We start from the raw sequence: 11,063 nt of genomic DNA, 5'->3' as shown, positions 1-11,063 counted from the left end.
TCAACCTTTACAAATAAGGAATGGAGACTCTTTCCACCCCTCGGCCTTAAGCAGTATAATGAAAACAATTGTCTTCAGCGGTTACATATTCGATTATCGTATGGAAGACAGGAAAACGAGAAGAGTAAAAATAACTTTTGAGTCTTTTGTAAGGTCTGAATGTCAGTTAAGACCAGAATTTGGAGCCGTAGTCAAATATAGGGACAACATCTGTAGGGCTTTGTTAAGGATTTCTGGACTGTCATTGGCTTTGCTGTAGTTAGAGCAAAGCCACGTACGTGATCTTCACCGGAAGCCGTTATTCCAAACTAAACATCTCTTTGGCCTCAGTCTCCATTCCTTTATTTTACATTCTTAGATTCAATCGCCCCACTCACCCACTAACTTACTTAAAACCCCCTTGACCCAGCCCCATTTCCACTGTTTACTCTAGCTTGGAAACGTATTAAGGGGGAAGAGTACCGACCTAAGGTTCGAATGGAGATCAGCTGATCCCTTTCTGCCCCCTTTACAGTAGGGTTTATCAGGACATTCTCTTCCTTTAAGCTATCCCACAACCGGAGTTCAATTCTTCTTACCAAAAAGATAACTCCATCAATGCGCTTGCTTTAAACGATTCACGACGCTGAATTCCTAGGGTGAGACACAGTAATCATTTTTTTTTAAAAAAAAAAGAGGCTTAGACTACCCGCCGGCGCCCGGCTGTCTCTTTTGACATGTTTCTGTTCAATAGACTAGTGGCGGTAGAGAGGGGCGTAAACTGTGCCCTGGGAGCGCTCTTGTAAGAGGGGATACTGTACGCTCCAAGTAGGGGGTGACACTGAGCTAAGAGATAGAAGGGTATGACGTTTGCGTACGTCGTACTGCCACTACTCTATTGTCTTAAATTTTAAAAAAATATTACGTCCATTCAACGATTAAAAAATATGCCATGTAGAATTAAAGTTATTAAATTCAAGTTTTTGGTGACATTTCATATTAAAATAGGTTCATTTCACTATGCATTTCATTTTATTGCGCATTTTAATTATCTTTATTACATGTTTTTAATTTTGCGCGAAATAATTTTACGATAATTTGAAATGTCGAATCAAAATCAGGCATCGTTTTATTCCTTATTTGCTTTAAGTAGACCTAAAGATACAAATTCCTGTCCCCAAAACCTATTCATTTCTATCTTCCATAGTATTTGAGGGGCTTGGAACTGCAAAATTGCGCTTTATTCGTAGCTAAGGTAAAAAGTTTGCTTATGAACATGAATATTTTCGGTAATATTTATAGGAGAGGTTAAGAAGTAAGTAACTTTTTTTAAATGTTTGTAATTTTCAAGGACCAAAGTCCCAACTGGTTTTATTTTTATAAGTCATAAAATCAAATTAAGGTTACAAATATAAATTGTGCTAGCCGAGTTTAACCGTGTTTTGTAATGTAAAATTAGGCGAGAACGGATTGTTTCAGATCCAGTAGAAAAGCTGCTAAGTGGACGTCACCGATGATCAAACTGATTGAGGTAAGGTAATAACTTCGGCCTACACATTCTTTCCAGATGAATGTACAACAATACATAGGAATATAATTTAGTGTTAAGCTTGACGTGGCGGCGTCATTCTTTAAACTATAATTATATTCCGAGTATACAAATGCGTTAGGCTTAGAATAGCCTTTAAACGAATTGGAAGCATCCCATCAGTTGGTGATTCCAGAACCAGTTCATGATGAGGAAACTGGAAAAAGAAAAACTAAAAAGATTAATTAAGTCTTAAGCTGGACGTGGCAGCGTCCTTAAAACTAAATTTAGTCGGCGATAGAAGCAAAGTTTAAGCTTTAGATGCAATATTCCAAGTGAATGTTAAGACGCCAACTGAAAAGAGAAAAACTCTAGCCTATTGTTTCCAAGTCCACCCAAGAGGTACAATAGACTCGAGTCATTTACTCATAAGAACGACGTGGCGGCGTAATTCTTATGATTAAATTGACTAGATGTAGGACGCGTTTTTGTTTGGAGGAAGTGTACCGGATACGCGCTTCACTCCGAGGGGTTTCGCCAGTAGCCCTATCCCCTCTTTACGCCAAACTATGGCTCGACGACGGAGCCCTGGTAAGAAGAGAGAGAAGAATCGGTTATTCGTTGAAATGCACTTACAATGGGGGAAGTGGACACTCACCTCTGGCTCATCTACCTCTGTGAGTTCGGTTTGCACTGTGAGTACACGCTAATCAAACTGAAATAGAAAGATAAAAAGTAATAAATTACTTCAAGAAGTTGCGAATAAAGATTACAAGGTAATGACTCACATTGATTATTTCTTTCCAGATTTTAAATGGCGAAATTCACGAATTGTTAATAGGTGGGCTACTCTTTCCAGGCAAATTCTGGCCCTTCTTGAATTCATTATGAGTCCCGTGATTGAAAAAAGTCTTTCAACATCCGCTGAGCTAGCTGGGATAGCCAGGTAAGTCTTTGCTAATCTAGCAAGGGTGGGAAACCTGTCTTCCTTCTTCTTCCAGTACTCGAGTGCTGCGTATGGACCGGAGTCTGAAAGTGCGGGTTCCTCCATGTAGTCATTGAGGTCTTCAAGACCCCTATTCTCCTCTGGCATAATGGAGTCCAGCCCCGGAAACAAGTCAAACGCCGAACTGTCATCTGACTCTGGCATTTCGCTTAGTTTTAATTGAAGCGCCTCTACTGCCTTGGTCTTGCTCCATGGTTTGAAATTCGGAAATTCCTCTATCCATGGCAGTAGCGTCGCTAGGGTTTGAAATTTGGGGGGGGGGGGGCTAAATCTGGGCAAACTATTTTAAAATTAATATAAGAACTTAATATAAACAAGATGACCCAATGGCTGGGACTTAATAGTAGCCACATCGTTATCTATTTTATTTGCACATAAATAAAAAGAAAAAAATTTAAAGACCCTAAACAAAAAATCAGAAGTGTCCCACCCCACAGTGGTAGCGTGTCTTACTGCTGAGCCAACCAGCCAGATTCAATTCCCGGGTGCGGTGTGAAAATTTTTTAATTAAAATAAAATCTCTAACTGAGCTCAGCTACCACTATTGGTTCCATTTAAGCTAAAATCTGACGATAACGAAAGCGTAAACCCCGGCCATATACTACGGCTCGGGTCAAACTAAGAGCCTATCGTATACTACAATGCGGCTAAAAATTGCATAATTGGTTCTTTGGAAAATGTGTAGACCTTTAAAACTATCCGTAAATTTGTGTCAACATGAAATTTTTCGTATATTAGAGATGTACAACCTTTTATTGATAAGGACTACGGAACCGATTAAGAAGGGTTTTCACCGGTTTTCACTCGTCTTTGGTTTATTTTTAGTTTTGGTTAACTTTTAGTCCACACTATTGGGACTCCCTTCGAAAGAACATGAAACATTTTACTTGTCTCCATCTGTTTTTATCTTCAAAATTTTACTGTTTCATATTGAAAATTTTTTATATATTGCTACAGAATTTTAGGTTGCTAACAGCAATTTTTGGTAGGGTTTACGGATTATTTTGGGGGAGGCTAAGTTTGGATTTTGGGGGGGCTATAGCCCCCCCCCAAAAAAGGCCTAGCGACGCCACTGATCCATGGTGGATTGTTGTAGATCCCTTAATAAAAAAAAATGAAAAAAAAATTAACATGTAAACCAAGATGTGTGCCAGAAAATTTCAAATATTCTACCTTCAAAGATTGAGCATTTTGTCCTTGGGTCCAACAGTGCTGCCAAAACGAAGTCATTGTCGTTAATTTCCTTGGTGAAACGTTCCACCATTTTTTCCTTCAACAACCTTTTAAGCTTTCCAAAGTAAGGTGCAGCTATTGAATTAGTTTCCTCCAGTAGGTTAAATAAGGTCGTCAAAACTATGTTTGACCCAGGACCACCCGACTGAAACCGATCAGTGGCCACTTTGAACGGTCGCAACCACGTCAAAAGTTCGCGCAATACGTATTTGTCGTTCTCTTTTGGAAGATAAACTTTCTTTGGACATTGGCGCGCCTCTCTGGCCGAAAGGATAGTCTCCTTTAACGTCTCAATCATTCCAGGCTTTTAAAAAAGTTATAGGTTAATTGGAAATACAATCTTGATAAAGAAGAATATATTTAACTCCACTAAACGTTCAATAGCCATGAAAATTGAATTCCACCTAATTCCCCCATTCTGTATCAAGTCCCTTCCTCCTGGAGAACGAGACTTGAATGATTCTGTCCATTTAGTGCTTCGGCGAAGCCAAGTAATCCAATTGTTGATTTTATCAACAGCAGCAGTCGCCCTCTTCGAACCAGAGGTGGCTGCGTTAACCACCAGCTGGACGCAATGGGCTGCACACCTCTTCCTTTCGCATTTGGTGTTTGTTCTAGTGTCGAAAAAGCTTTCAGATGTAGGCATGTCTTCGGATTCGGAAGCCTGTCGTGAATCTTCTTCCGGAAAAATCTGCGAAAGTGCATTCCAACCTTAGTTGAAAAAGGAAATAAATAAAATTAACATTTGTAACCATAACTACACAAACTTAATTATTGGGATTTACCAGCATGAAGCTCGACGTCGTCTTCATTGGCGGAAGATTCTATTTCGGACGCTCTAACGAGCTCCAAATTCTTTGGCCATGGCTCTTGCACGACTAAATCCATGTTTAAAGCCGCTGTTATGTTCAGCGCATTATCAGCGCAAACACTGTAAATCTATTTCTTTAAACTTATAAAAGCCGTACTCAACAAAGAACCGTGAAATTTTATAAGTTTACCTTCTTCGCTTCAATTCCTGCTCCTTCAAGCATTAAACGTAGCTTATCGTTGATTGCCTTCCCAGTGTGAGCCCCAGGAAAGCCTTCGAACCCCACCAACATGTTGCGAAAAAACCAATCGTCGTCAATAAACTGGCAACGAACGCCAAGAACAGAGTCTTTCGTTTTCGAACTCCAAATATCCAATGTCAAGTTCATTACTTCAACATTGCTAAGGAATTCCTATATTCAAGTATATATTTCAGTGAAGGGAAGATTTTTTACCCCACATCAATCATTCAAAATTCTTACATATACCTTTTTGAGCGGCTCGAGTTTCAGTGCTCTTGAATCTAAATGTCTCACTATAGTTCTACGAGACGTATTCCTGCTGTCCTTGTTGAGGGTTTTGCATACTTCCCGAAAGCCCACTCTCTCAACAATGCTGAAAGGCGTGTGGTCTATCGCAATCATGCTGACTACGGCATCTCGAAATTCAATGTTTTGATTGGACTTTAAGGGCCAAACTTGGGAATCGTTGCTTGATGTTGAAGCCATTGAAACTAAATAAAATACACGTTCAACCTTAATGGATATATCAACTGATCAGATGTAAAATAGTGAAAGATCCCTTTAATACCCCCGAATTGTTTTAAAATTCAAATTAGTTTTGAGATTTCATGGATAATTTGAAATTCCCTTGGCACCAATAGTACTTTTACTTGGCACCAACTGTTACATCGCGTGCATTTCTTATCAAATCGGACGCTGAATTTCATTCAACATGGGGCGTGCCACGCCAATTTTGTCATTAAGAATTGCAGGGCGGTTGGTCAGAGGCGCAAAAACCATATTATCCACGAAATCTCAAACTATTAGGAATTATTTCACGGATGGTTCGCTATGCAGATTGGTCTAATAATGGTACAATAATCGCTAAAAATCACTTAATTTTGATTTCACCCTCCCTTTAAAGAAATTTCAAAGCATCTTGAGGGTAGATAATCCTTGGTTTTCGCGTATTTTGGATAAAAAAAAATACTGTAAAAGTTTCACACGTTTTGCGCTCATGTGTCCCTATATTTCAATGGACGCACAAGCGTCAGGCACGTGAAAACTCGTCAGTGTGCATCCGGCTTTAAAGTACCTAGCCCGGGCCCTCGTGTATCGCGTAGATTAGGTTAAATAAATAGTATGGTATATAGTCTATGGGATAACTACTAGAGAATTTCGAAAACACATTGAAAGTGGATAGCCCCTCGTGTATCGCGTAGAGAAGGTTCAATAAATAATATGGAATAAAGTCTAGGAGATAACTAATAAAGAATTTCGAAAACACATTGAAAGTGGATAGCCCCTCGTGTATCGCGTAGAGAAGGTTAAATAAATAATATGGAATAAAGTCGAGGAGATAACTAATAAAGAATTTCGAAAACCAGGGTTGTTGATTTTTTTGATTTAAATCGGATTTTTTTGATTTTAATTGATTTATTTGATTTTTTTTGATTTTTATTGAACTAATAGGTAGTAAATTACCAACATGAAAACTTTTGAGTCAAAATTAACCAAAAGTAAAATAATCATGATATTTAAGCAGCTATTGGATATTATTACAATTCATATGCTAGTATAAAAAGACTAGCTTGACTGCTATCTCATTTCCTAGCCTTTCCAGCAAGACAAACTGGACTTCTGGGAAAAACTTACATTGAAATATACCAAAACCATGATTATTTTTAATTTTAGGTCTTTTCTAGTTAAGTTTCTTCTCGAGTTTCTTAAACTGCTTCTTGAAATCTTAGAAAACATTTTTTAAACATAAAAATATATTCTTGATTTTAATCAAATGATTTTTTTAAAAAAATCTCTTGATTTAAATCAGTGATTTAAATCAAACTGATTTAAATCCAACAACCCTGTCGAAAACACATTGAAAGTGGATGGCCCCTCGTAAGTGTATCGCGTAGAGAAGGTTCAATAAATAATATGGAATAAAGTCTAGGAGATAACTAATAAAGAATTTCGAAAACACATTGAAAGTGGAGAGCCCCTCGTGTATCGCGAAGAGAAGGTTAAATAAATAATATAGAATAAAGTCTAGGAGATAACTAATAAAGAATTTCGAAAACACATTGAAAGTGGATAGCCCCTCGTGTATCGCGTAGAGAAGGTTAAATAAATAATATGGAATAAAGTCGAGGAGATAACTACTAGAGAATTTCTAAAACAAATTGAAAGTGGATGGCCCCTCGTATATGGCGTATATTTGATCAAAAATTTAAGGTTAAATAAATTATACGGAATATAGTGAAGGGGATAACCACTTAAGAAATTCAAAACCAATTTTAAAAGTATCTAATTGAATAAAAAATACTGAAATGAGCTTACCTTACAACGTGGTGGTCCAAGAAATCGTTCAAAAGCAGGCGTTCGCAAAAAGTTTTGAGTTTAAAAAAACTTAAACAACAAACGACTTCGCGCACTTTCGTAAAAAGTTAAAAGTTTTAAAAGTGTTTAAAAAAAACTTAAACAAGAAACGACTGCGCGCACTTTCGCAATAGTTAAAGTTTTAAATAAAGTTCAAAATCCCTAAAATTTCACGCACAATAAAACGAATTACTTGAATTTCAGCTTTTAAAAAAGCCACAAGGTTCAAGGAAGGAACTTAGTCTTAAAAAATAATGCGATGTAAAATTTAAAAAGGTTTAGTAAGTTACTCGTCTCGGAGGAGAAGTCGCAAGAGAATGGACATTGGAGAGCGCCCTTTCCTATTTATAGTTTTTGAACGACTTGAAAACCCTTTTTTTGGCCAATAAGAAGGTTTGAAAATCTGAGAGATGCGAGAGAGTGTGCCAGTGACGACGTGGGTTTTTGCTATTTTCCAACCGAAGCCATCTCTCTCACCTTCCCAGGGCTTCTCCTTGAGCATTGCGATTTAGTTCATGATAACATCAAAAAAGAGTTCGAGGGAAGCTTTGTGGTTCCATTTCTTACCCCAGCAGATCTACCCTTTACATAAGCTTAAAATCATATTAAATCTTTAAATCATATTAATAGAAAATAATACACAAAATGCAAAACATTTTATGATAACAATATACAAGCTATTCAAAAAGGGTGAGAGGACAGAAGAGCTGTGGGAGTATTTAATTTCATTATGCACTTTAATTAATTACATACATATTTTTAATTTTGCGTGACATATTTCTACAAACGTTTGTGTACTTTGGTCGGTTCGAGAGAGTATTTTTCAAATTCTTTCAAAAGCGCTTTTTATATTTCGTTTAAAATCTAAATATATGTCAACTTTTGATTAGATTTCGTTTAGTCACACTTAATTATAAAAAGTAGTGGTTTATTAATACGCAAATAAACGCTTCCTTCAAAGTCAAGGCACGGTGAAGTGAGGATAAAGCATCGTTCAGGCGCCCACAGAAGAATACCTGGGATCAAATCGGATTGAAAACTCTTGCTAAATATTGCCATAAAAAAAATTAATAAAGGTGTCATTAAGTTAATGAACGTAAATCTAAATATCTGAATTAAAATATAGGAGAAGCGAGGCTTAAGAAAGGATATTCCAGGAAAAGCGAGATTTTTTTCGTGATCAGGAAAATCCGTCGAAGGGTCGAGCTGCCCGCCCATCACGCGTCAAAAGAGGAATGACTAAGACTTATTTTTAGAGATAACATCTATTAGACTCTTGGTCGCCAGTAATTTGAATTGTATCGTTTATTTTCCGAATTTTGGCATTTCTACTTTGAGTTTGAAAGATTTAAAACAAAACTTTATTATCTACACGAATGTGCAGTTAAAATGCATTTAGGCATACTAATCTCGAAAATGAAAGAAAAAAATAAAATAAGGAAAATGGGCGTTTAATTAGCAGGTAAATGGTTTTTTTCACCAATTTAAAGCTCCGGTGTACTGCGGACAAATCATTCTACAGGCGCTCATAGGAAATCAGGGTTGTTGATTTTTTTGATTTTTTCAAAAAAATCAAAAAAATCGATTTTTTTGATTTAAATCGGATTTTTTTGATTTTAATTGATTTATTTGATTTTTTTGATTTTTATTGAACTAATAGGTAGTAAATTACCAACATGAAAACTTTTGAGTCAAAATTAACCAAAAGTAAAATAATCATGACATTTAAGCAGCTATTGGATATTATTACAATTCATATGCTAGTATAAAAAGACTAGCTTGACTGCTATCTCATTTCCTAGCCTTTCCAGCAAGACAAACTGGACTTCTGGGAAAAACTTACATTGAAATATACCAAAACCATGATTATTTTTAATTTTAGGTCTTTTCTAGTTAAGTTTCTTCTCGAGTTTCTTAAACTGCTTCTTGAAATCTTAGAAAACATTTTTTAAACATAAAAATATATTCTTGATTTTAATCAAATGATTTTTTTAAAAAAATCTCTTGATTTAAATCATGATTTAAATCAGTGATTTAAATCAAACTGATTTAAATCAAACAACCCTGTAGGAAATACATAGGATTGAAAACGCCTACAAAAGGGCTATAAGTTTTAAAAACATTATCCCTAATTAAGGTTCCTGAAATTATTTTTTTTTTATTTTTCAAAATTTATAAAACCATAGGCTGGAATTGAAATCTATAACACGAAGCTGTAAACGTTTCACGGGGATTATCGAACTTTTCCGTGGATAGGAAAAAGCTACGATTGACAAGCTCAATCCGCCCATCCCATAGAAAACGGGTCATTGCCAGTTCAAGATAAACTCTTTGGCGCCAGAAATTCCCCGAGAAAGTTCGTAAGGGACCTTTTCTCTCTAGAAGGTTAGGTATTTTGGCGCGAAGCGAATAACAGCGTCATCAAGGCGAGGTGGATGGCTTCCAACTAGATTGTCAAAAGAATGGTGCATTTTTTGGGGGATTTCTAGAAAGAGCGGGAAATTTTGCTTGACAATAGACACTAGAAAATGGCTGGAAAACTCGGCAAAATAAAATTATATGCAAAGTTTGTTCTGTAAGAAATTTTCTACAAACATTTAAGGCGATTTTAAACATACTTATAGCGTCTATAAAATTGCATCGTTCAATTAGTAGGCTTAATGAATTGATAATTATTTGCCATAACCATCAAACGATGAAAAAACTTCATGTCAATTAAAACATTAAATTGGTTTTCATTTCGCATTTTTCATAAATTTAATTCTGTGGTGTACTATAGGAAATACATTTTCATTGAATGTAGTTTCAGCGCGTTGTTTCTCATGGATTGATTAACTAAAGTTTATAGAAAAAAACAATAACTTAATTATTGTATAAGTAAAGATTATTAAACTCCCAGTTTCTTTTTCTTCTACGTGACAGAACCGAGGGAGTAACCACTCCCAAATTTAATTAAGATATTTTCGTTGATCTGGGAGAGCTACCTATTTTTATGTTATCCGAGGTATGCATATGGGCTTACTTTAATATAGGTGTGTGTGTGATTTCAGTGTGCAGGATTTCAATACATTTGTTTTGGAAACCTTTCATTTTTCCTCAAAAAGTAAATATGGCCCTTAAAACAGCCTTTCAAGAACAGTTTAAGAACCTCTTTTTTGGAGGAAAAATTTGCGGAATACTTTTAATGCTCTCTCCACTTCCCCTCTCTTCGTCCCCCCCAATCCTCTAACCCATATATCGGCTTATATTTGTAGCTGACCAATCATACGGCTAGTTGAAGTACCTTACTCTTTCCTCGGAGATGTGGACGGAAACCTAGAGTCGCCTCGTGAGGAAACTAGGAGATGAGATTCATTTAGCACTTTCGAATCTTTGAGAATGGCTGGCTTTTTCGTGCATCCTCTGAGTAAAATTCAAGCTGATGTTTTTTTCATTGAGCGCAGAGTCTTTCGCACGATTAAAGTAATCTCGATCACTGGCTTGTGTAATATGACTTTGGAACAAGTAATGGCTTCTGACTTAAAAAAGATCTATTGCGCCTATCGTGATGATCTAGTGCCATTAGAAACTAATGCTTGCACACCCGAACCTGAAGAAATTTGGGAGGGGGTGGTCGTTCAAAGAATTTTCGAGAATTCTGAGTCCTTGGGGGAGGCACCTTCAGTCTCTAGTGAATCGAATGATTCTGAATCTTTTTTTGATAATCGTAATTCCTATTCTGAAATGACGATTACTTCAGATAATTCTTTATTAGGAGTAGACATCATTCCAGCAACGGAGTTACAATTGCCGAAAAATGATAGAAAATCGTCTGATTTGCAATCATTTTTCGATGAGATGAATTATGATCTCAAAATGGCGGATACTCCTGATAATTCTTTATTTGGAGTAGACATCATTCCAGCAACGG

The 11,063-nt window shown here is 36.4% G+C and overlaps 1 protein-coding gene across 1 annotated transcript; it reads right to left on the bottom strand.

The window, feature by feature from the left end:
* Positions 1-2,300: 2,300 nt before the first annotated feature.
* On the bottom strand, positions 2,301-5,284 carry LOC149686144 (uncharacterized). Its single transcript, XM_089871084.1, has 6 exons — positions 5,045-5,284; positions 4,748-4,969; positions 4,532-4,685; positions 4,084-4,457; positions 3,687-4,026; positions 2,301-2,749 (listed from the first exon to the last, which is right to left on the bottom strand). Exons 1-6 carry the CDS (start codon positions 5,282-5,284, stop codon positions 2,301-2,303), a joined length of 1,779 nt encoding a protein of 592 aa, XP_089727210.1.
* Between the last annotated feature and the right edge of the window lie 5,779 nt (positions 5,285-11,063).

Source organism: Phalangium opilio, unplaced genomic scaffold, assembly GCF_054372755.1.
Source record: "Phalangium opilio isolate 3A_F unplaced genomic scaffold, DU_Popi_V2 ptg000032l_1, whole genome shotgun sequence".
NCBI classification, from domain to species: Eukaryota; Metazoa; Arthropoda; class Arachnida; order Opiliones; family Phalangiidae; genus Phalangium; species Phalangium opilio.
The sequence above is the reverse complement of the archived record's forward strand: the minus strand, read 5'-3'. Positions and strand labels throughout refer to the sequence as shown.

Bases quoted from the DNA above. Each gene is read 5' to 3' on its own strand.
- LOC149686144 (XM_089871084.1), bottom strand. From the start codon at position 5,284: ATGGCTTCAACATCAAGCAACGATTCCCAAGTTTGGCCCTTAAAGTCC. The intron at 4,458-4,531 runs GTAAATCCCAAT...TTTTCAACTAAG, and splicing joins CGACGTCGAGCTTCATGCTG to GTTGGAATGCACTTTCGCAG. The intron at 4,027-4,083 runs GTATTTCCAATT...GAGACGTTAAAG, and splicing joins TATTCTTCTTTATCAAGATT to GAGACTATCCTTTCGGCCAG.